The sequence below is a fragment of the Oncorhynchus mykiss genome, chromosome 16, assembly GCF_013265735.2.
Source record: "Oncorhynchus mykiss isolate Arlee chromosome 16, USDA_OmykA_1.1, whole genome shotgun sequence".
NCBI lineage: Eukaryota > Metazoa > Chordata > Actinopteri > Salmoniformes > Salmonidae > Oncorhynchus > Oncorhynchus mykiss.
Genome location: NC_048580.1, coordinates 18,950,645 through 18,977,133, shown reverse-complemented (window position 1 = coordinate 18,977,133; position 26,489 = coordinate 18,950,645). Strand labels below are relative to the sequence as shown.

General features: G+C 45.1%; 1 protein-coding gene across 5 annotated transcripts in view; it reads left to right on the top strand.

The window, feature by feature from the left end:
- Positions 1 to 21,602, top strand: part of LOC110491528 (PH and SEC7 domain-containing protein 1) — a 67,124-nt gene extending 45,522 nt beyond the window's left edge. For 2 of the 5 annotated variants that reach the window (XM_036946410.1, XM_036946411.1), the window contains 7 exons: positions 573 to 616; positions 9,849 to 10,042; positions 10,562 to 10,632; positions 12,016 to 12,173; positions 15,487 to 15,631; positions 15,915 to 16,058; positions 16,286 to 17,561. In XM_036946410.1, the coding sequence (XP_036802305.1) occupies positions 573 to 616; positions 9,849 to 10,042; positions 10,562 to 10,632; positions 12,016 to 12,173; positions 15,487 to 15,631; positions 15,915 to 16,058; positions 16,286 to 16,552 (1,023 nt within the window). In that variant the 3' untranslated portion in view covers positions 16,553 to 17,561. Of the gene's footprint in view, positions 1 to 572; positions 617 to 9,848; positions 10,043 to 10,561; positions 10,633 to 12,015; positions 12,174 to 15,486; positions 15,632 to 15,914; positions 16,059 to 16,285; positions 18,842 to 19,751; positions 20,150 to 20,503; positions 20,614 to 20,819 lie in introns of those variants that run through there. The other 3 variants (XM_036946407.1, XM_036946408.1, XM_036946406.1) reach the window with 3 other exon arrangements.
- The last annotated feature ends 4,887 nt before the right edge of the window (positions 21,603 to 26,489 follow it).

Below are 26,489 nucleotides of genomic sequence, written 5' to 3'. Positions count from 1 at the left end.
CACCGTCAGGGGCTGATAGCTCTGCACTCCTCTTCCCCGAAACTCCTTTCACAGAACCTCAGTGCTAAACGGTAGATCATATTCCGCTAGCATATCCCATTGTCACTAAAAGGGGCTGGATTTGAATAGGAATGTCTAAATGGCTTGGCTGTCACAGGACATTAATAGGAAAGCGAAGCGAAACGCGGTGACTCCAAAAGCCTGTTGTATTTGTCAATGAGGGTGCACACAGAAACTGCAGCCTTTTTCTTCAAATCCTGCTGTGTTATTCCATAGACTCCCCTTAAAGGGACAATCAGCAGTTGCTACATCCATTTTTGGGACTTAGACATTAAGGATGTCTACCCATTGATTCTTGAAGAATATAACATAGAAATGGTGCACGAGTTTAGGTCAACGGTCGTGTTTGCCCCAAAGAGGATTCTTGAAAGGAAGGAGGAGACAAATGATTGATTGGTTAACTGGCTTTCTGACTGAATAGTTTATTGATTGATGGATTCAACCATTTGTTTCTCCCAGGTGAATCTGTGTACTATTTTGTCGTTATTGTCTCATGGATTTTTCTTCCACAGGCCCTGTACAACTCAATCAAGAATGAGAAGCTTCAATGGACAATGTGAGTTCCACTTTAATGCCTTGTTATCAACAGTATATACAGTATTTGTGCATTTAAGTGTATGTTCTGACACACACACACACACACACACACACACACACACACACACACACACACACACACACAGTTCACCTAGAATCCATACACACACATAGTGTTTGGATAGTGAAGAGTATTGGTTGATTCGATAGCATCCTTATTAATGACGTGCATGTTGTCAGGTTGTGATGGAAACATTTGTGTGTCAAGGGTTGCTATTCTGGATCTCAGCTCACTGTGCTTCAGAGATGCCAATTAAGTCTCTGGCTTTCCAAGCTTTGTTGCCATAGTTACAGCACCATGGCTACAGCTACATAGCGACCGTTCTGCTCTTGCCTCTGTGTTCTGGTGCAAGCACAATCACACACTTCTGACGACACACACACACACACACACACACACACACACACACACACACACACACACACACCTATCATTCCAATAAAAGGGTCCACATTGCATCCTGTACAAAGGTGTGACCACAGCCTCCCACTAACTTCCCAAAAATAGCAGCACTCCCAGAGCAGCTGACTGAAAGGTGGTCAGAGGAACAGGTCTGGGAACAGATCCACAGAGAGAGAGGCAATCCAGTTCAAACATCTCCACAGAAACAGACACCCAATTAAAATACATGGCCATGATGCTGGGGACAAGAGGCTGAGGATAGACTAGTCATTTTTAGACACATCTATACAGAGAGAGAGAGAGAGCGAGAGAGAGAGAGAGAGAAAGAGAGAGAGAGAGAGAAAGAGAGAGAGAGAGAGACCCATCTGCTCTATTATTCCTTCTATTCTCCTAATCTTGCTCTCCTCCATTATTGGCTCTAATCATCCTGTCTTCCATTGTCTCCTCTCCTGCTAGCGTCTATCGCCTGTTAGAAAAAGAGATAAGAAGAACCTATTTCACTGGCATTACAAAATAGACACCACCAGTCATCTGAAAAATCATAATAATACCAATATACCAGTCCCGTTTCAATGATGTATTTATTCATTTGTTTATAAGGGACCATGTACCTAAAGCTACGTACCTCATTTGCATGATGATGTTTTTCATAGATTTTGGTTACGATAAGGATTATTCGGATATCATGGCTGAAATGCTTTCTACCATCACGGTAATCTACGTCAGGTGTTGTGATCACTTCTGCTCTGCATCAGGTGCCCTATTCACAGTATACATATTTCACATGGCCACAACTGTATACAGTCAGTAACAGGTGTCATATGTGTTTTAATGGGAAGTGTCACAGGTATGACAAGACTATTGTGTTACACCACATGACCAAAAGTATGTGGACACCTGCTTGTCGAACATCTCATTCCAAAATCATGGGGCATTAATATGGAGTTGGTCCCCCCTTTGCTGCTATAACAGCCTCTGTTCTTCTGGGAAGGCTTTCCACTAGATGTTGGAACATTGCTGTGGGGACTTGCTTCCAATCAGCCACAAGAGCTTTAGTGAGGTCAGGCACTGATGTTGAACGATTAGGCCTGGCTCGCAGTCGGTCTTACAATTCATCCCAAAGGTGTTTGATGGGGTTCAGTTCAGGGCTCTGTGTAGCCCAATCAACTTCTTCTACACCGATCTTGACAAACAATTCTGTACAGACCTCGCTTTGTGCACGGGGGCATTGTCATGCCGAAACAGGAAAGGGCCTTCCCCAAACTGTTAGAAGCACAGAATCGTCTAGAATGTAATTGTATGTTGTAGCGTTAAGATTTCCATTCACTGGAACTAAGGGGCCTAGCCGGAACCATGAAAAATAGCCCCTGACCATTATTCCTCCTCCACCAAACTTTACAATTAGCACTATGCGTTGGAGCAGGTAGCATTCTCCTGGTATCCGCAAAACTAATATTTGTCCGTCGGACTGCCAGATGGTGAACCGTGATTCATCACTCCAGAGAACGCGTTTCCACTGCTCCAGAGTTTATTGGCGATGAGCTTTATACCACACCAGCCGACGTTTGGCATTGCACATGGTGATCTTAGGCTTGTGTGCAGCTGCTCGGCCATGAAAACCCATTTCCTGAAGCTCCCGACAAACAGTTCTTGTGCTGACGTTGCTTCCAGAGGCAGTTTGGAACTCGGTAGTGAGGACAGACAATTTTTACGCGCTACGCGTTTCAGCACTCAGCGGTCCTGTTCGTTGTGTGGCGGCTGAGCCGTTGTTGCTCCTAGATATTTCCACTTAACACTAACAGCACTTACAGTTGACCGGGGAAGATCTGCCAGGGCAGACATTTGATGGACTGACTGACTTGTTGGAAAGGTGGGATCCTATGACGGTGCCGCGTTGAAAGTCACTGAGCTCTTCGGTATGGGCCATTCTACTGCCAATGTTTGTCTATGGAGATTGCATGGCTGTGTGCTCGATTTTATACACCTCTCAGCAACGGGTGTGGCTGAAATAGATAAAATCCACTCATTTGAAGGGGTGTTCACATACTTTTGTATAAAAATGCATGTTACCGTTAGCTTGCTGTGCAGCAATGTCTTCACACATCCCCAGCCTCAGACCTCAAGAGCTACCTGGATAACCGCAAGCAGATGGTGAGGTGGGGAACATACCATTCCAACTCACAGCCAGTCCCAGCTGGAGTTCCCCAGGGTGGTGTGCTCTCTCCCCTACTGTTTGTGCTATGCATGAACACCCTAGACTCCAGCCTTCCAATCAGAATCCATCCTTTCAAGTGTGCTGATGACCTCACACTCATAGAATTGTTTCCTGGCGATCTACCTGGCCAAACACAAGCCGCCGTCAATGCAGTGGCTGAGTGGGGAAAAACCAACTGCCTGTATGTGAATGAAAAGAAAACTAAGGATATGCTCATCAGCTTCAGAAGGGCTGCTGGCTGACAAGGCTTTTCCACCCGCGGTTGCTGTAAACTGCCTCACAGTTGAGCGTTTGCAGTTTTTCTGACTGATAGGTGTGATGGTGTCAGCTGACCTGTACTGGGACGAGCATGTCCGGTATATCCTAAAAAAAAAGCTTCAACCCAGGATCTACTACCTAAGTGAAGCAAGACAAGCTGGCCTCCCAACTGAAGTCCTACTGCAGATATACTTGACCTTCATTCGTCCCAATCATGGAGTATGCCTCGCCAGTGTGGCCTGGCCTTCCAAAGTGTCTCTCTAAGGACTTAGAAGGCATTCAGAGACGGATCTGCTGCGTCATTGGCACTCCCTGCAACTCACTCCCATCTCTGGAGAGCAGGCATGATGAACCTACAGTCAAGACCTTCAAAGGACTCCTGCATGGCCACACAAATCCTCTGCACTAGTTTCTACCCTACAGAGACCGCATAATCTAAGGAGTTTAAGGCAATACTCTATCGTAGAGGTCCCCAATTACATTTAGCCGTGGGCCAATTGTTCCTTGAGCGGATGGTCGGGGGGCCAGATATATATATTTGGTACACTGCAAATTGACCTCAAGAATCCCAAACACATACAGTATAGTATTTGACAAAAACAGAATCATTTCAAACCTTGATTATATTGGGACATGATCACATATGCCTCTCTATCTATGCGTGGGGATACTTGGGAACAGATTTCAGAAATTAAAATAACTTTGAGCTGATTTCCTGGTGATGTTACAGTCTTATGTCCAACAAAAACAAACGTTTTTTTTTATACGTTATTATAAATACTGTATACTGAACAAAAATATGAATGCAACATGCAACAATTTCAACAATTGTACTGAATTACAGTTCATATAGTCAGTCATAGTCAGTCAGTCAATTGAAATGAACTCATTAGCCCCTAATCTATGGACTGCACATTACTGGGCAGAGGCACAGCCCACCCACTGGGGAGCCAGGACCAGCCAATCACAAATAGAAATACTCCTTAGTTTCATCAGCTGTCTGGGTGGCTGGTCTCAGACGATCCTGCAGGTAGGTCCTGGGCTGGCGTGGTTTTGAGGCTGGTTGGACGTACTGCCAAATTCTCTAAAACGACCTTGGAGGCATCTTATGGTAGAGAAATTAACAGTTAAATATCTGGCAACCGCTCTGGTGGACATTCCTGCGGTCAGCATACCAATTGCACGCTCCCTCAAAACTTGAGATATCTGTGGCATTGTGTTGTGTGACAAAACTGCACATTTTATAGTGGCCTTTTATTTCCCCCAGCACAAGTTGCACCTGTGTAATGATCATGCTGTTTAATCAGCTTCTTGATATGCCACACCTGTCAGGTGGATGGATTATCTTGGCAAAGAAGAAATACTCACTATCAGGGATGCAATCAAATTTGTACAGAAAATATGAGAGAAATAAGCTTTTTGTGCAAATGGAACATTTCTGATCTTTTATTTTTATTGAAATATGGGACCCACACTTTACATGTTGTGTTTATATTTTTGTTCAGTATACAATGCATTCGGAAAGTATTCAGACCCCTTCCCTTTTTAAACATGTTGTTACGTTACAGCCTTATTCTAAAATGTATGAAATAAAATGTTTTCCTCATCAATCTACATACAATACCCCATAAAGACAAAGTGAAAACAGTTTTTTTTTAAACATTTTTGCAAATGTATTACAAATACAAAACAGAAATACCTTTTTTACAGAAGTATTCAGACCCTTTGCTATGAGACTCGAAATTGAGCTCAGGTGCATCCTGTTTCCATTGATCCTCCTTGATGTTTCTACAACTTGATTGGAGTCCACCTGTGGTAAATTCAATTAATTGGACGTGGTTTGGAAAGGCACACACCTGTCTATATAAGGTCAAACAGTTGACAGTGCATGTCATAGAAAAAACTAGAAAGTATTACCCCTTGACTTTTTCCACATTTTGTTAGTGTGAAGCAGGTTTTCATCAAGGATCTCTCTGTACTTTGCTCCGTTCATCTTTCCCTCTTTCCTGACTAGTCTCCCTGTCCCTGCCGCTGAAATAACTCCCCATAGCATGATGCTGCCACCACCATGCTTCACCGTAGGGATTGTGCCAGGTTTTTTGCAGGCGTGACACTTGGTATTCAGGCTGAACAGTTCAATCTTGGTTTCATCAGACCAGAGAATCTTGTTTCTCATGGTCTGAGTCCTTCAGGTTCCTTTTGGAAAAAGTGGGCTGTCATGTGCCCTTTACTGAGGAGTGGCTTCCGTCTGGCCATTCTACCATAAAGGCCTGATTGGTGGAGTGCTGCAGAGATGGTTGTCCTTCTGGAAGGTTCTCCCATCTCCATAGAGGAACTCTGGAGCTCTGTCAGAGTTTTTGGTCACCTCCCTGATCAAGGCCCTTCTACCTCGATTGCTCAGTTTAGCCGGGCGGCCAGCTCTAGGAAGAGTCTTGGTGGTTCCAAACTTCTTCCATTGAAGAATCACGGCCACTGTGTTATTTGGAAACTTGTGTTTTATGTTATGACATCATATTTGATGTACGTATGTTTCTGCAAGATGTTCAAATAAACCTACACCTAATCAACCTGTTCACTCTCTTCCTCCTCCGCACCACAACCCCATCCGCCTCTCCTCTACTCTTTATTATGGCTCCTCAATTGACTGATTTCCTTATATGAGCTGTAATTCAGTAAAATCATTGAAATTGTTGTATGTTGTGTTCATTTTTTTGTTCAATATATATTGCATTCGGAAAGTATTCACGTTACAGCCTTATTCTAAAATGTATGAAATAAAATGTTTTCCTCATCAATCTACATACAATACCCCATAAAGACAAAGTGAAAATAGTTTTTTTTTTTTACATTTTTGCAAATGTATTACAAATACAAAACAGAAATACCTTTTTTACAGAAGTATTCAGACTCTTTGCTATGAGACTCGAAATTGAGCTCAGGTGCATCCTGTTTCCAATGATCATCCTTGATGTTTCTACAACTTGATTGGAGTCCATCTGTGGTAAATTCAATTGATTGGACATGGCTCATCTCAGCTTTGTGTTTCTAGGCTTTTGTTTTCTCTCCTCTCTTTAGCTCCCTCGCTCCCTCATTTCCGTCCATCTCCCCGCTCTCTCTCTCCCCGCTCTCTCTCTCCCCGCTCTCTCTCTCTCTCTCTCTCTCTCTCTCTCTCTCTCTCTCTCTCTCCCTTTTATTTTGACTCAGTGTAGAGTGGGATTCACACAGACCAGCAGTTACCAGGCAACAGGCTAGAATTCTGAGACACATGCTCATCAGCTCTCACTAGCTATCCATCATGCTCTCTCTCGTGTAGAGCTAACTGTTGTTATATACGGCTGGTTACTCATTTCATACTCTTAAAGGGTTACAAGAGAAGCCATTTTGATGGTGGTTTGCTTGTCTATTTTAAATGTGAACTTTTACACATGGTGAGGTAACAAGTGTGTAGTCCTCGTTTTAAACTGATTTCGGGTGGATTGACTGACTAGTGTTGGGAAACATTATAAGAAAGGTTTAGCTTTTAACATGAGTCATCCTCTTAACTGCTGCCTCAGGTCCAGATTATCCCACATGTAAAAAGATGTTAACAACACCCCAACCATGGTTGTAGGATTATCATATCAGTAAAGGGACATGTGGTGTACATGGCTTATACTAAGTACAGTATCTTCATTTTGAGTGGGACTAGAGTGATCATCATTTGAACCTGCCTCAAGAAGCGTGCTATCCGGGATCCTTGGGACATCCCTATCCCATTGAAGTTGACATTTTAAATGGTTAAGGGTAGGGTTAGTTAAGTAAAGGGTTATAGTTACAGTTAGGGTAGGGATTATGGTTAGGGAACACATGGAATGGCATCAAGCACATGAAAACCAAATGGAATGGAAACCATGTGTTTGATGTGTTTGGTCATTTTCCAATCATTACATTTTAGCCATTACAATAAGCCACCCTCCCTCCACCAGCCTCCATTGGTATAAGAATTACTCTCAACTGTATACTAAGATACAGTTATATTTTCATCGTGCACTAAAACACACCGACATTTTCTAGTTCTGTAATAACACATCAATTGTAGCCCATTTATTTGTTTTGTTTGAGGTAATTACACATTTGGGAAAACTATGACTTTTCACAGTTCTGGAGCAGTTCCTCTCTTGATCAATGGGGAAAAACAAAACTGAAAAAAACAGTGACAAGTCTGAAATTAGTCTCAAAAATAGGAAGTCCCTAGTGAAACGGAATGCCCTCGTTTTTCACCTCAAGGCCGCCACGCGATGGATCGTGTCGCTCTTCTACTGCAGTGTGTTTTGATCTAGGAGAGTGGACTGGTTCTCTGGAGACCAGGAGGGAATCACAACGACATGGTCGAGGAGGGAAGGACAGAGGGAACGGGAAAGACACTGAATTAAGGCTTTGAAGAAGAAGAAACACTTTTATTCACTCAGGTTCCCCCTAGGAAGACTTGTGCTTTGTATAAATGTTATATAACCAAGGCTATGCCCACAAAATTCACTTCGGTGTTTTTGGTAGATGACAAAAAGCACAATATAACCAGTGAAGGAGTTTTTACATTTAAACTCAGTTTTTCACAATTCCTGACATTTACTCCTAGTAAAAAAATAATTGTATTAGGTCAGTTAAGACGACCACTTTCTTTTAAGAATGTGAAATGTCAGAATAATAGGAGAGAGAATTATTTATTTCAGTTTTTCTTTCTTTCATCACATTCCCAGTGAGTGAGAAGTTTACATACACTCAATTAGTATTTGGTAGCATTGCCTTTAAATTGTTTAACATGGGGCAAACATTTTGGGTAGCCTTCCACAAGCTTCCCACAATAAGTTGGGTGAATTTTGGTCCATTCCTCCTGACAGAGCTGGTGTAACTGAGTCAGGTTTGTAGGCCTCCTTGCTCGCACACACTTTTTCAGTTCTGCCCACACATTTTCTCTAGGATTGAGGTCGGGGCTTTGTGATGGCCACTCCAATACCTTGACTTTGTTGTCCTTAAGCCATTTTGCCACAACTTTGGAAGTATGCTTGGGGTCATTGTCCATTTGGAAGACCCATTTGTGACCAAGCTTTAAGTCTTGAGATGTTGCTTCAATATATCCACATAATTTCCTTTCCCCATGATGCCATCTATTTTGTGAAGTGCACCAGTCCCTTCTGCAGCAAGGCACCCCCACAACATGATGCTGCCATCCCTGTGCTTCACGGTTGGGATGGTGTTCTTCGGCTTGCAAGCCTCCCCCTTTTCCCTCCAAACATAACGATGGTCATTATGGCCAAACAGTTCTATTTTTGTTTCATCAGACCAGAGGACATTTCTCCAAAAAGTACCATCTTTGTCCCCATATGCAGTTGCAAACCGTAGTCTGGCTTTTTTATGGTGGTTTTGGAGCAGTTGCTTCTTCCTTGCTGAGCGGCCTTTCAGGTGATGTCAATTTTGGACTCATTATGCTGTGGATATAGATACTTTTTTACCTGTTTCCTCCAGCCTCTTCACATGGTCCTTTGCTGTTGTTCTGGGATTGATTTGCAATTTTCGCACCAAAGTACGTTAATCTCTAGGCGACGGAACGCGTCTCCTTCCTGAGCGGTATGATGGCTGCATGGTCCCATGGTGTTTATACTTGCGTACTATTGTTTGTACAGATGAACGTGGTATCTTCAGGTGTTTGGAAATTGTTCCTAATGATGAACCAGACTTGTGGAGGCCTACAATTTATTTTCTGAGGTCTTGGCTGATTTCTTTTGATTTTCCCATGATGTCAAGAAAAGAGGCACTGAGTTTGAAATACATCCACAGGTACTCCTCCAATTGACTCAAATTATGTCAATTATCCTATCAGAAGCTTCTAAAGCCATGACAGCATTTTCTGGAATTTTCAAAGCTGTTTAAACGCACCGTCAGCTTAGTGTATGTAAACTTCTGACCCACTGGAATTGTCATACAGTGAATTATAAGTGAAATAATCTGTCTGTAAACAATTGTTGGAAAAATGACCTGTGTCATACACAAAGTAGATGTCCTAACTGACCAAAACTATAGTTTGTTAACACGAAATTTGTGGATTGGTTGAAAAACAAGTGTTAATGACTCCAACCTAAGTGCATGTAAACTTCCGACTTCAACTGTATGTGTTCGGCCATTGAAACTACTCTTTCTCATCTCTGTCTAATAATGGACAGTCACAGAGGGAGACAGCTGGAAAATGATTGGTTGAAAGGTGATTGGTTGACCTGTTGCTAATGAGGCGTGGTAAAACAGCAACCAGGTTGCTCATCCTTCTGTTTGTTGTCGCCATAGCGATGAGGAAGAGATGCGGAAGTCTTTCTCGGAGCTGGGGGACACCAACCAGGCTGACTCCACCTCTAAACACATGAAGAGCATGGCCAGCGGTGAGAAACACCTAGTGACCATGGCCCAGCCCTCGGGAGCCCTGCTGTACAAGAATGGCTTCCTGGTGCGCAAGGTGCACGCCGACTCAGATGGCAAGAGAAGTACGTGTCAAAACCATAGATATATTGTACATTTATAGCTTATTGGTCTGAACCCCCATTGACCCCCCCCCCCCCCCCCTAATTCCTCATAGTATGTGTTTTATTCCCTCCTTATCCTCATCGCTGTTTATTTGTTAAGCCCACGCCTCTTTATATTCACACTTTTGTTTTGTTTTGACTGCTATTTTTTTGTTTTGTTTTCATTTCTACATTTGTAAAGTGACTTTGAGTCCTTGAAACGCGCTATATAACTCCCATTCTTTTTACTGTTATTATTATCATTATTAATCATTTAGCCCCATGCTGTTTTTTTATCTACAGCGTACCAATTGTGGTCCACATACAGTAAATTGTATAACTTTCTTTGGAACAATGAGAGTTTGGTGGCTCTGTTCCAACATCCATACTTGCCTACCACTTAGTATGAAGCAATGTATTGAGTATGTATAGGTGTGAAGGTAGTATGGACATTTGAAGGGGACCTACTATGTTTTGACCAAACTATTCTCCTGATCTCAGCACCGCGTGGGAAGAGAGGATGGAAGACGTTCTATGGCATTCTGAAGGGGCTGATTCTCTACCTGCAGAAGGTGAGCAGGTGTGACTACACTTCTGTCACTTCTGTCTCACTTTATGAGCTCGCAACACATTCACTGTCCCGAAACTCTGAAAAGTCTATAAATGCCTGCTCAGTCAACTCACTTTTTACATATTCGTATTCAGTGACATTATGTATGTGTTTGCACCAATGAAAACCCCCAAATGTTCCAGAGAATGTAAGTCTAAAAAGACTGCTAAGATGATCCTACTTTGTTACGTGCTCATACACAATAACAGTTGTGATACACCTGGAAGTATACCCATCTTTGATTGACACACACTGAAATACAGATCTCCCTCTCCAGCCATCCGGATGACTTTCCATACTCTGTTGGGTGTTGATATTGTCAGTATGAGGTAATGCGTAAAGGTTGAGTCCTTGGTTCAGTGCCTTCAGACTGCAGACCTGGCATTGCCGTCTATACCCATTTGGACCAGTGGTCCTGGCCTTTGCTACGGGCAGCCCTGCCAGCTTCTTGGACTTGTGTGTAACTCGGCCACTTTGAACAGAAGCAAGGGTCCCAACCAGAGGCGGTCCCATGGCGACCCAGCTGTGCCAATGATGTATCTACTGTATGTCTATTGGTAGTGGTCTCTGGTCCAACGGTCATGTCTGAGTTGGGCAGAGGCAAGGCACCTACTCGGGTGTCAAAAATACCCATTTCCTTAGTATGGTTTGTTCTGTAACATCCCATCAACAAGTCATCCTGCTAAAAGAGAGGTCGGGACACAGTTATCTTCTAGATTGTCCTGATTCAATCACCTACGGTTCAGTTAACCTTTTACTGCCGTGGGCTAAATCAGGGTCACACAGAGTGTTTCTTGATAGTCTTAAACAAATCTACTTTGAAAAAGAGTATACACCTGACAAACATGGTTATGGGCTTAAACGAAAGAAGACACCTGTACCATGTCAGAGATAGACTACAAATGTTTTCAAATTTGAGTTTGCATCCCAATATTACACTTGAATTAAATCACAGAAGACTGAAATATAACAAAACAGTTTGACATAGAAACACCGGATTATGTGCAGGTTTTTAAAAATAATGTTTATTAATTATGAATTTATAAAAGATAGTAATAACATTCCATCCATGAGGCCACTAGGGGGAGATTTGGTCATTTGATTGCAGGAAAGGGCTACAATCAATTGCTGTGTTTTTTGATTGCTGGAATTTCACACCATAACATCCAGTGCCAACTCACTGATGCTGGACATTCTCATATTACAACTCAATTAGATGACTGGTACTCAAAGACCCATCTGGGGGTTGAATACACTACGCTGTGGTCAGAACTACTGCGATGGTCAATAATGATATCAGGATGTAATCACACTTTATGATGATTGTCATTGTTTGACCATGCAGGGAGAGTACCGGCCAGATAAACAGCTGTCAGATGAGGATCTGAAGAACGCCGTGTCCATCCACCACTCTCTGGCCATGAGGGCTGCTGACTACAGCAAGAGACCCAATGTGTTCTACCTCCGCACCGCCGACTGGAGGGTCTACCTCTTCCAGGCACCGTGAGTCCCATCCCTCGCTTCACTCTTCTTCTCTCATTCCTCTGTAAGATTGAGCCATCCCTTGCTTTCACGAGTTCAGGTTACACACTATAAATTGAATGCGAGATGGTTTATTATTTGGCTTGGAGCCATAACCTGCAACTGCTCCCTGCACAGAACACATCTGCCCTCTGTTAACATCTGCCCTGTGTTAACATCTGCCCTCGGTTAACATCTGCCCTCGGTTAATATCTGTCCTCGGTTAACATCTGCCCTCTGTTAACATTTGCCCTCGGTTAACATTTGCCCTCGATTAACATTTGCCCTCGGTTAACATCTGCCCTCGGTTAACATCTGCCCTCGTTTAACATCTGCCCTCTGTTAACATCTGCCCTCTGTTAACATCTGCCCTCGGTTAACATCTGCCCTCGGTTAACATTTGCCCTCGGTGGACATCTACCCTCGGTTAACATTTGCCCTCGGTTAACATCTGCCCTCGGTTAACGTTTGCCCTCTGTAAACATCTGCCCTCTGTTAACATCTGCCCTCTGTTAACATCTGCCTTCTGTTAACATCTGCCCTCTGTTAACATCTGCCCTGGTTAACATCTGCCCTCTGTTAACATCTGCCCTGGTTAACATCTGCCCTCTGTTAACATCTGCCCTGGTTAACATCTGCCCTCTGTTAACATCTGCCCTCTGTTAACGTCTGCCCTGGTTAACATCTGCCCTCTGTTAACATCTGCCCTGGTTAACATCTGCCCTCTGTTAACATCTGCCCTGGTTAACATCTGCCCTGGTTAACATCTGCCCTCTGTTAACATCTGCCCTCTGTTAACATCTGCCCTGGTTAACATCTGCCCTCTGTTAACGTCTGCCCTGGTTAACATCTGCCCTCTGTTAACATCTGCCCTCTGTTAACATCTGCCCTCTGTTAACATCTGCCCTGGTTAACATCTGCCCTGGTTAACATCTGCCCTCTGTTAACATCTGCCCTGGTTAACATCTGCCCTCTGTTAACATCTGCCCTGGTTAACATCTGCCCTGGTTAACATCTGCCCTCTGTTAACATCTGCCCTCTGTTAACATCTGCCCTGGTTAACATCTGCCCTGGTTAACATCTGCCCTCTGTTAACGTCTGCCCTGGTTAACATCTGCCCTCTGTTAACATCTGCCCTGGTTAACATCTGCCCTCTGTTAACGTCTGCCCTGGTTAACATCTGCCCTCTGTTAACATCTGCCCTCTGTTAACATCTGCCCTGGTTAACATCTGCCCTGGTTAACATCTGCCCTCTGTTAACATCTGCCCTGGTTAACATCTGCCCTCTGTTAACGTCTTCCCTGGTTAACATCTGCCCTCTGTTAACATCTGCCCTCTGTTAACATCTGCCCTGGTTAACATCTGCCCTCTGTTAACATCTGCCCTGGTTAACATCTGCCCTCTGTTAACATCTGCCCTCTGTTAACATCTGCCCTGGTTAACATCTGCCCTCGGTTAACATCTGCCCTGGTTAACATCTGCCCTCTGTTAACATCTGCCCTCTGTTAACGTCTGCCCTGGTTAACATCTGCCCTCTGTTAACATCTGCCCTGGTTAACATCTGCCCTGGTTAACATCTGCCCTCTGTTAACATCTGCCCTCTGTTAACATCTGCCCTCTGTTAACATCTGCCCTGGTTAACATCTGCCCTCTGTTAACATCTGCCCTGGTTAACATCTGCCCTCTGTTAACATCTGCCCTGGTTAACATCTGCCCTCTGTTAACATCTGCCCTCTGTTAACATCTGCCCTGGTTAACATCTGCCCTCGGTTAACATCTGCCCTGGTTAACATCTGCCCTCTGTTAACATCTGCCCTGGTTAACATCTGCCCTGGTTAACATCTGCCCTGGTTAACATCTGCCCTCTGTTATTATCTGCCCTGGTTAACATCTGCCCTGGTTAACATCTGCCCTGGTTAACATCTGCCCTCTGTTAACATCTGCCCTGGTTAACATCTGCCCTCTGTTAACATCTGCCCTGGTTAACATCTGCCCTGGTTAACATCTGCCCTCTGTTAACATCTGCCCTCTGTTAACATCTGCCCTGGTTAACATCTGCCCTCTGTTAACATCTGCCCTCTGTTAACATCTGCCCTGGTTAACATCTGCCCTCTGTTAACATCTGCCCTCTGTTAACATCTGCCCTCTGTTAACATCTGCCCTGGTTAACATCTGCCCTCTGTTAACATCTGCCCTCTGTTAACATCTGCCCTGGTTTTTCTTTTTATTATTTGTTTATTTTATTTAACTTTTATTTAACTAGGCAAGTCAGTTAAGAACAAATTCTTATTTACAATGACTCTTACACCGGCCAAACATGGACGACGCTGGGCCAATTGTGCACCGCCCTATGGGACTTCCAATCACTGCCGGTTGTGATACAGCCTGGAATCGAACCAGGGTGTCTGTAGTGACGCTTCTGGCACTGAGATGCATTGCCTTAGACCGATGCGCCATTCAGTTAACATCTGCCTCGGTCAATAAACCTGATCTTGACTTTGAAAGGGCTCCCCCCTCCTCTTGTCTCCTTGTTTGCCCACTAGCTGTCTTGAGGCAGTCATGGCTGTTACTACCTCCTGCTGAGTGTGCGTGTGTGTGTGTGCGTGTGTGTGTCTGTCTGTCTGTCTGTCTGTCTGTCTGTCTGTCTGTCTGTCTGTCTGTGAGTGAGGAGGAGGGGGGTGTAAATCAAGAATGCAGAGGCACATGATGTGGCCACATGTTCCAGTCGCCCAGGAGGACCAGCTCTGCTCCAGTTGCAGCCTGTCCCAGATACCTTCCTCTCTCGCTCCATCTCACTTTCCTTCCTTTCTCTCCCTCCCTCTCTCTCACTTAACTTCCTTTCCCTCCCCCCCTCTCCTTTCCTGCCTCTCTCACCCTCTTTTTTTCACCCTCTCTCTCTTCCTCTGTTTCTCCCCCCTCTCTCTCTCGCTCCCTATCTCTCTCTCTCTTCCTCTCTCCCTCCCTCCCACCCTCTCGTCCTCTCTTTCATTTCTCAGCCAGTGTCCAGGTAGCTGTGACAAAACCGTCTGATTCAATCTGATTACTCTCTGGGGTCTCTAATGGCCCGTTAGTAGATAACATCTATTAATTGGCCCCTCAATGATTTATTTCTCAACAGCAAAGCAGCGTTTTTCAATACAGCAGCTGTGATGATAATCACTATGATGGCTTAGTTTAGCTCTATGCAGTAGGGATTGATATGTGTGGGGTGTGGTGTGTAAGCTTGTGTGCGTGCGTGTGTTTGTACAACAAGATCTCATAAACTCTGTGTGTGTGTGTGTTTTGTCCTCCATAGAAACGCAGAGCAAATGCAGTCGTGGATCACGCGCATCAACACGGTATCAGCCATGTTCTCAGCACCACCCTTCCCTGCAGCCATTGGTTCACAGAAGAAATTTTCCCGACCGCTGCTGCCAGGCTCCACCTCCAAACTGTCACAGGTACCCGCCCCGTACCATGTACTCATATCACCAATCACATTTACCATACCACATCACTACCATAATTGAAAACATCCCTGAAGGCACTCTTCAAAATGAATGAATAAATGCTATTATTTTAAATGTCCACAAGGATGATTAAAGGACAAAACTCGCAATGATCTCAGAAATAAAGTATAGACCTACAGAGGTCAAACTAGTGATGATCATGTGCTGGGAGAGAATACATGGCCCTCTGGTGACCTGGGTGGTGAACTCTGACCCTAAGTATCTGTGCTTACAGGAGGAGCAGGTCCAGTCCCATGAGGCTCGGTTCCGGGCCATCTCCACTGAACTGGCTGAGCTGCGCTCGTATCCTCCAGACCGAAAGGTCAAAGGCCGTGAGCTGGAGGAGTACCGCCAGCGGGACGAGTACCTGGAGTTTGAGGTGAGCCCGAGGCGACAGTGTGTGAACTTTTCAAAGGCTACAGGAAAAGAAAAGAAAGAAATTGGAATCAAGTCAAGCGTTAAGCAATTATGCAGCACTGCATTTCTGCCTCGCTCACTTTCTCAGTCCTCTCTCTCTCTCTCCCTTCCCCCCTCTTCCTCTCCCTCTCTCTCTCTCTCTCCCTCTGTCTCCCTCTGCCTCCCTCCCCTCCCTCTTCTGTAATGTAGAAAACGCGCTATGGTACCTACGCCATGCTACTGCGGGCCAAGATCCGCTGCGGCGAGGATGACTTGTCCGTATTCGAGGCCCAGATCCTGGAGGACAATGGCCTGCAGCGCGCCCACTCCAGCCCCACACTGCAGGACAGCAGCCAGGCCAGCCAGGCCTCCCAGGGCAGCAGCACCAAGGAGCCGGTGGGCTGCAGCGGTATAGGAAAAGGCTCCAAGCGCACAGAGGGCCAGAGATACAGCTACCGCCAGGCCGTCAAGAAGTGAGTCAGGGCGGGGTGCTGGGTGGTGATGACGTGGCAGGCTTGTCTCCCTGCGCAGGTTATTTGAGATCCGCGTGAGGGGGGGTTATAGGAGCTTGAAAAGGAGCGGGTGAGAGTTTACTGTATACACCACGCCCCCCCCCCCCCCCTCCCCTCCCATGGAGCCCCCATCCAGCACCCCTGATCTCCTCAGCCAGTAGAGGAGGTGCAGAGGTGCAGGTCATATGGCCAATGCCAGCGGTGTGTTGGGACATGAGGAAGGGAGGAGCATTGGAGAGGTCACGGAGCTTGGACAGAAAGTATTTGAGAGAAGGCTTTCTGGATACACTAATAGACTGTCCTATACCATACGGTAAGACAGAGGGTCCTCCTGTAAGCGGTAGCTCCGCCGTACAGGGACTCCCATCCAGCATCCTTTCCTTCTAATTCTTTGAGGTCACCTCTCTCACAAACCCCTCTACCAACCTTTTTTCTTGACGTTGTTTTTTCTGATTTGGGACCAAACATGTTTACATGTTTGACACCTTAAGTCTCCAATGACTGTTCTGTTGATTTCAACATGTGTTACAGTACTGTAATACTGCAGTAAGAGGAGCTAGACCCTAGACTCATTGCAGTTCCATTTTTTCCACAACATCAGGGTGTGTCCACATTCCATGAGGGAGCCTAAACACTAGGGTACTTGCAGTTCCTGAACTTTTCTTTGGGGCAAATATGGCAGCAACAAGGTGGCTCTAGTGGATCCGTAATGGCAGTGCACTATGCATCAGGATCAGCAATGGAGGTTCAGTTGCAACTCTTCCTCCTGGCCCGAATCAGGGCGAGGGCAGAGGAGAGACTGAGCTCTCATGACTTCAGACACTCCACTCTCTACACATTCTCAGTCTTCTCCCCTCTCAGAGAGGGGGTAACTGTGGCTCCCATCTCTATCCTATCTCCCAAATGGGTTGTCAGAGTGACGGATGTCATTTGAGACATTTCATTATAAACTGGGTGGTTCGAGCCCTGAATGCTGATTGGCCGACAGCTGTGGTATATCAGACCGTATACCACTGAGTATGACAAAACATTTATTTTTCACTGCTCTAATTACGTTGGTAACCTGTTTATAATAGCAATAAGGCAGCTCGGGGGATGCGTCGTGCATAAGAACAGCCCTTAGCCGAGGTATATTGGCCATATACCACACCCCCTTGTGCCTTATTGCTTAGTTGTACTGCATCATCCTCTCAGCAAGAGAGACCCATGGTTTCTTTCCTTTTTCTTAAAGGGGCACTCTGCGATTGATATATACCCATTGACTCTTGAATAATATAACGTACAGTATATATGCCTCATGAGCTTAGTTCAACTGTTGTACCCCATCAGAACCCCAAATATAAACTTGTTTTACTCCTTTGTTTGTAAAAAGTGTAATTGTAAACAAAAACAGAATCTCCACAAAACATGGCTAAAACTACGTTTCTGATATCATTGATGGTTAGTCCTTGTATCCATAGCGCTGTCCATGGATGTTAGAGGGGTTACATTTCTCCAGCCCCATCCCTCAGCTGTTTACCAAATCAGTGGCAGGGTGGATGCTTTGTATTGTTGAATCGCAGAGTGCCCATTTAATAACAGTTGATACTACTCCTACCTAGCCAGTTGCTTTAGCTTTGTCTTGTGGTGGGCTTCTGTTCTTCTTTCTTACTTCTCTGGGCTGAACTTTGTTTTTTTCTCAGCATGTCTGCATTGAGCTCAGCTTTTTCTTTTATGCCTTTTTCTTCTTCCTGGAAAAAAAAGAGAGCAGCAACTGTTTGGGTTGTGTTGTATTTTTATTCACACTGTTGTATTGACATGTCCTCCCTGTTACTCCCTGACCTGTCCTCCCTGTTACTCCCTGACCTGTCCTCTATGTTACTCCCTGACCTGTCCTCTATGTTACTCCCTGACCTGTCCTCTATGTTACTCCCTGACCTGTCTTCCCTGACATGTCCTCCCTGTTACTCCCTGACCTGTCCTCTATGTTACTCCCTGACCTGTCCTCTATGTTACTCCCTGACCTGTCCTCTATGTTACTCCCTGACCTGTCCTCCATGTTACTCCCTGACCTGTCCTCCCTGTTACTCCCTGACCTGTACTCCATGTTACTCCCTGACCTGTCCTCCCTGTTACTCCCTGACCTGTCCTCTATGTTACTCCCTGACCTGTCCTCCATGTTACTCCCTGACCTGTCCTCCCTGTTACTCCCTGACCTGTCCTCCAGGTTACTCCCTGACCTGTCCTCCATGTTACTCCCTGACCTGTCCTCCATGTTACTCCCTGACCTGTCCTCCCTGTTACTCCCTGATCTGTCCTCCATGTTACTCCCTGACCTGTCCTCCATGTTACTCCCTGACCTGTCCTCCCTGTTACTCCCTGACCTGTCCTCTATGTTACTCCCTGACCTGTCCTCCATGTTACTCCCTGACCTGTCCTTCTTGTTACTCCCTGACCTGTCCTCCATGTTACTCCCTGACCTGTCCTCCTTGTTACTCCCTGACCTGTCCTCCATGTTACTCCCTGACCTGTCCTCCATGTTACTCCCTGACCTGTCCTCCATGTTACTCCCTGACCTGTCCTCCATGTTACTCCCTGACCTGTCCTCCTTGTTACTCCCTGACCTGTCCTCCTTGTTACTCCCTGACCTGGCCTCCAGGTTACTCCCTGACCTGTCCTCCCTGACCTGTCCTCCAGGTTACTCCCTGACCTGTCCTCCAGGTTACTCCCTGACCTGTCCTCCCTGTTACTCCCTGACCTGTCCTCCATGTTACTCCCTGACTTGTCCTCCCTGTTACTCCCTGACCTGTCCTCCCTGACCTGTCCTCCAGGTTACTCCCTGACCTGTCCTCCAGGTTACTCCCTGACCTGTCCTCCCTGACCTGTCCTCCAGGTTACTCCCTGACCTGTCCTCCATGTTACTCCCTGACCTGTCTTCCCTGACCTGTCCTCCAGGTTACTCCCTGACCTGTCCTCCAGGTTACTCCCTGACCTGTCCTCCATGTTACTCCCTGACCTGTCCTCCATGTTACTCCCTGACCTGTCCTCCATGTTACTCCCTGACCTGTCCTCCTTGTTACTCCCTGACCTGTCCTCCTTGTTACTCCCTGACCTGGCCTCCAGGTTACTCTCTGACCTGTCCTCCCTGACCTGTCCTCCAGGTTACTTCCTGACCTGTCCTCCAGGTTACTCCCTGACCTGTCCTCCATGTTACTCCCTGACCTGTCCTCCATGTTACTCCCTGACCTGTCCTCCATGTTACTCCCTGACCTGTCCTCCATGTTACTCCCTGACCTGTCCTCCTTGTTACTCCCTGACCTGTCCTCCTTGTTACTCCCTGACCTGGCCTCCAGGTTACTCCCTGACCTGTCCTCCCTGACCTGTCCTCCAGGTTACTTCCTGACCTGTCCTCCAGGTTACTCCCTGACCTGTCCTCCCTGTTACTCCCTGACCTGTCCTCCATGTTACTCCCTGACCTGTCCTTCTTGTTACTCCCTGACCTGTCCTCCATGTTACTCCCTGACCTGTCCTCCTTGTTACTCCCTGACCTGTCCTCCATGTTACTCCCTGACCTGTCCTCCATGTTACTCCCTGACCTGTCCTCCATGTTACTCCCTGACCTGTCCTCCTTGTTACTCCCTGACCTGTCCTCCTTGTTACTCCCTGACCTGGCCTCCAGGTTACTCCCTGACCTGTCCTCCCTGACCTGTCCTCCAGGTTACTCCCTGACCTGTCCTCCAGGTTACTCCCTGACCTGTCCTCCCTGTTACTCCCTGACCTGTCCTCCATGTTACTCCCTGACCTGTCCTCCCTGTTACTCCCTGACCTGTCCTCCAGGCTACTCCCTGACCTGTCCTCCCTGACCTGTCCTCCAGGTTACTCCCTGACCTGTCCTCCAGGTTACTCCCTGACCTGTCCTCCCTGACCTGTCCTCCAGGTTACTCCCTGACCTGTCCTCCATGTTACTCCCTGACCTGTCTTCCCTGACCTGTCCTCCAGGTTACTCCCTGACCTGTCCTCCAGGTTACTCCCTGACCTGTCCTCCATGTTACTCCCTGACCTGTCCTCCAGGTTACTCCCTGACCTGTCCTCCATGTTACTCCCTGACCTGTCCTCCATGTTACTCCCTGACCTGTCCTCCTTGTTACTCCCTGACCTGTCCTCCTTGTTACTCCCTGACCTGGCCTCCAGGTTACTCCCTGACCTGTCCTCCCTGACCTGTCCTCCAGGTTACTTCCTGACCTGTCCTCCAGGTTACTCCCTGACCTGTCCTCCATGTTACTCCCTGACCTGTCCTCCATGTTACTCCCTGACCTGTCCTCCATGTTACTCCCTGACCTGTCCTCCATGTTACTCCCTGACCTGTCCTCCTTGTTACTCCCTGACCTGTCCTCCTTGTTACTCCCTGACCTGGCCTCCAGGTTACTCCCTGACCTGTCCTCCAGGTTACTTCCTGACCTGTCCTCCAGGTTACTCCCTGACCTGTCCTCCCTGTTACTCCCTGACCTGTCCTCCATGTTACTCCCTGACCTGTCCTCCCTGTTACTCCCTGACCTGTCCTCCAGGCTACTCCCTGACCTGTCCTCCAGGTTACTCCCTGACCTGTCCTCCATGTTACTCCCTGACCTGTCCGCCATGTTACTCCCTGACCTATCCTCCATATTATCCCCTGACCTGCCCTCCATGTTACTCCCTGATCTGTCCTCCATGTTACTCCCTAACCTGTCCTCCCTGTTACTCCCTGACATGTCCTCCCTGACCTGTCCTCCCTGTTACTCCCTGACCTGTCCTCCCTGTTGCCCCCTGACATGTCCTCCCTGTTACTCCCTTAATCTATGTGTATATGTATAGGGCACTTGTTTATAAGACCTATATAACACTCACCAGGCAGACCCTGAATGTTCTTGTTTTTTTATATATATTTTTACAGTATTTTACAATAGTCTGTCGGACATGCTCCTCTTCCTCTTGTGTACTGTTGTAAGCGTCATTGTACGATGAAATATCAAGAATATAAGAAGTATTTTATTCATATTCATAGTAAACTTATGGCAGACGTTTTATAATAACCTGCCAGCTACTATATTAAGCTTATATTGTATCATACATTATACAGTATATGTACTTTTACAATATATCCTGGTGAATATGCATAAAATAAACATACAGAGTTGATATTATACATTCCCTGTATTTAAACGTCCTGAAAGTGTTCTGTGATAATCATGTGTTTTTACGTAGTATTCTTCTGTATGTAAAGGAGCAACAAAGGCACCAGCACAATCTGAGTATTATCTAAAAGCCTATGTTTCTATCAAAAAATGATGAGACTGAGAAAGGAGACCTAGCGAAGTGGGACAGTGCCACAATCAATTCCCATCATGATTTCAACTCTCTGGTCTGAATTATTTTGAAGAGAGTGAGAGAGGTATTCTTCTTTAAATTGTTTGCATGATTTACTTTGAAGGTATTTGTTACTCTTGTCAGAGAGTAATGTTTTGCTGTTGTTGCTACACAAAAAACAGACATGGAATAATGTAACAGGTGAATGTGAAAAGTGGAATGTGAGAGGTTTGCCTTGCAGGCTACAGATGGGGGGGGGGGGGGGGGGGGGGGGCAATGCATTTACTGGCGAAATATGTATGGAAGCTTATCCATACCATATCCTCAATCAATGTAGATAAAAAATAATCGACATAGCCATTTCATGACATACCTTCAGTTTCAAACATTCACTGGAGAATGTCATATAGTTGCGTAATATGTTTGAAGGATAGACATTTTCTACTCAGGCTTTCAAACGTCGCCTTGAACAGCTGTGTTGCCAGCATCCTACCAGCAGAGAGAGCTGTTTAGCAGGACATTCAGTTAACTTTCAGCCATAACATTGCTGCCCCCGCACTGCACAAGCTTTTTAGGGTGGCCCATTCGCAGTCTCTGGCTAGGGAGTACTGCGGAGCTATCTGTGATCGTTGACAGATAGTTCTGTGTGTGTGTGTGTGCGCGCGCGTGTGTGCGCGCGAATGCGTACATCTGAGGAGATGTGTTTTTGTTCTGTAGGTTCGTGAATGTCATTGAATGCAGTATGCTGCGACCTGGCTGTTCTGCTGTAGGTTTGTGAATGTCATTGAATGCAGTATGCTGCGACCTGGATGACCTGCTGTTCTACTAAGGAGCCTATTTAAGGAATGTGGCTGAGGAGGATATTCTAGCCGGCAGATTCATGTAATGTTTTGAAGCAGGAATGGTTTATCCAGCTGTGTCCATCGCATGTAGTTACCTTGCTGAAAAAAAAATATCTGTACAATTTTAGTACAGACAATTGAATGTTAAGTCGAAGTTTCACTTGGTGTATTTTGCCTCTCGTCTTTTCCTATCTCACTTCAGCTATTTTTCCATTTGTCACCTTCCTTTTCCATGATCTCTTTCCACTCCAACCTCATACCGTCTCTATTTTTCCCCTTCACTCATCCTCCTCTCTCGCGTCACTTCCTTTCCCCCTTGTCAGTTTGCTCTGCCCTCTGTCTCAGTCATCATCTCACTGCTATCACTCTGCTACACCATCTTTTGGGAAGCTGCCTTCATCATCATTTGCTTGTGTATATTGTTACTATTACTGATGACATATACCTTGAATTGTATTGTAACTTGATGTTACTGCTGTGATATTACTGCTTGGTACTTGTATTTACTGATAGATGTTTGACACTTGTGGAATATGTGATCAGGTTAGTCTATCACAGAAGGACATGTCACCTCGGGACATTGGAGGGTACAAGGTATGAGGGCCCTTTACATACAAATGGACGTTGTGTAGTTCAATCAACAGGTGAATCACACTGAAAATGTCATCTTCGACACACTATTTCTTCATATGTTGGGGTCTATGCAGTACTTGCCCTGTTCCCTCTGGCCCAGGCACTAACCATGAGGGAGAGAGGCACAGACAGTTTGATACGGTACGCTGTCTGTTGTACAGCAGTATGATAGTCAGGACTCCGCGTCAAGCTCAGCGAGCTCTCTATGCCCCACCCTGCCACCCCGCCCCCTCTGACGTTATCACAGAGCAGCTGCAGGGTCTCCATGGCACTGGTTTGCATGGAAACCGCTAGTTCCCTCCAAGTATATCAAATGTGCCTATTTGATTGTGACATTTCCGGGAAATCAAATCTAAATGTTGGCTCCTTGATACTGAAATGAAAGCCTAGGTGTTACTGTATGTTTGACCCTTTCCCAGCCAGCACTTCTGAATGTGACATGTGTGTATATACTGTATATATACAGCATGAGATAATATTATAATGGTCTGCTTTCCTTTGTATTATGTTTAGAGTATTTAATGAAAGGTTAATATATAGAACAACATTTTTGTCCTGCAGTTCATTGTCATGATTTTTTTTTAAATTATAAAGCTGAATGAAGGAAAAGTTGTTGTATTTATGCTGTTTTCTGCTCATGTGTTGTAGACACCACCCCAAGCCACCAATGCATTCAAAACTGTGATATAGTGTACTACAGTGGGGTTCTGACTGATTTCAGTTTTCTTAGACTGCTGCCAAGGAGAGACGTTTGAAATGTTTTTACTTGGGTAGTTCTACTCATTTTTAGCTGTACACGTGTCGACTGCCTGTTAAAACCTCACTTCTTTAAGGAAACATTGTTTGTATATGAGCTCTTCTGGGGAGGCATAGCGGGGAAAATAAAAGTGTTTCAGAAAGTGATTGTTTGTGCATTGTTGTATTTTGTCAAATATCATAGTAAAACGACATAAAATAAGATACCACCACAAATGGGGCCAGTACTGGAACTCCAGAGGACATAGAAATAAATACAAAATGTTTCCCTCATTATGTTGAAATCACGACTTACACGATTTACATGGCCAAAGGTGGACACCCCTTCAAATGAGTGAATTCAATTATTTCAGCCACAACTGTTGCTGACAGGTGTATAAAATCAAGCACAACGCCATGATATCTCCATAGACAAACATTGGCAGCAAAATTACCCTTACTGAAGAGCTCAGGGACTTTCAATGTGGCACCGTCATAGGGTGGCACCATTCCTGAAGTACGTAGTGCTTAAAAATCGTCTGTCCTCGGTTGCATCACTCACTACCGAGTTCCAAACTGCCTCTGGAAGCAACATCGGCACAAGAACTGTTCGTCGGGAGCTTCATGAAAAGGATTTCCATGGCCGAGCAGCCAACAATGGCCAACAATGGCAAACTGAGGAATTCCAAACAAACTGTAGGTGTTACAGTAGAGTATGTGTCTAGTCAGTGAAATGATTTGTATGACCGGAGGAGCTGTCCTTCAGCACCACAACATTTTGACTCACCATTTGGGACTGAAATAACCATTCGACTGTATCCTACATTAAATGTTGGAGTATTTAGAAACCTCAACATGTGATTCACTTCGCCTGTTTTGCTGTTAAAAATGTTCTGTACTACCTGTTAATTGTTATTTGCGACTGCGTTTTTTTCTTCTATTGAGAGGCTGACCTCTCTGTTAAAACTATTTACGAGATTAAAATAAACTTTTATTGGTAGTTTGATCATCTTTCATTGGTAGTCTGAAACCACAGACCTCGATGTTAACGTTTCTTGCACTGAACATTGCACATTCAATCCATTTAAAATAGAAGTGCGACCCCACCTTTTGCATGCCTTTAAAATGTGATTGTAGTGGAGCCAAATCTGGAAGACATCTATAACTGACAGACATAATGACGTTTTTGCATGTGTTAATCACTGATCAAAATAAAAAACGGATGCGCTGATCCACCGTGGGCTCTGCCTCAGCCATAGTCAATCTATCATCAATAAGTCCACTCCTATTTATAGTTTATCTCCTGATCTTGACAAAATAACTTGTGTTATTTTTTTGATAAGGAAAAGCATTATCTTCTGATCTCGACAAAACCAGGGCAAATGTATTTATTTATTTATATATCCTCTCTGGACTGTCATAGGCCAGAGCGTATGGAACAAGAAGAAAGTAAAACTGTGTGTGTCAGTCACGTACTTTCTCCCTCATGGCGTTCAAGGTCTTTGGCATGACGTAATACTGAGCAACAATTTTTGTCGGACACAACAGTTGTGGCTAGATGGATACAGCTACCGACGGAATTGATGCATAAATCGTCAAAAAACGTTTTTTTTGTATTTTCGGGGAGAACGTTAACGAACCCTAAAACGAACTATTGTCCTAACCTTAACCTAATTTTCCTAACCTGCTACGAAAAGTAAATGTCCTTAGCTTTATACAATCTAGTCCTCATCAGGAGCTCAATTATAACCGTATAATACATGTAATAAATATCTGCGTGTGCCATTTCTGAAAAGACTACACAAGCAGGCTACAGGCCTACTTACAGTGGTAGTCTATACACTTCAATGCAAAATATCAACTGTCTATTCATCTGTTAAATTCTACTGTAAGTTATGAACCTCGCTCCCTTTCTGATGCAAAAACTTGAAATTACAATATCTAATAGGCACAATGAGAGATGTGCATGGTAATTCGCTGTATGGCTACTTCGGGAATATGAACTCATCATGGCCAGCAAAGGTGAGGAATTTATTCTACAATGGTTATGATACTGTATATGTACAATGTTAATAAATTAAATATTGTCTACTGAAGAAATGTAACATTACATTATTCAGATGCAGTAGCCTACAAATGTCAATGGAAAAGGTGAACCGTCTGTTCTACTGTTAAACTGCGCATCAGTTCGGGTCAAATAGAGCAAATACTTGAAATGGCTTATCTATTTGCTACTGTGAAGTGGTTCCAGTTAAATAATAGATGGAGCGAATGGTAGACTATCCTAACTATTTCGCGAATATTAAACCATCACAGTCATCGTAAATAAATGAGGCCCCTGGCCCCCCGTTTCATTTTTTTAAATTCAGA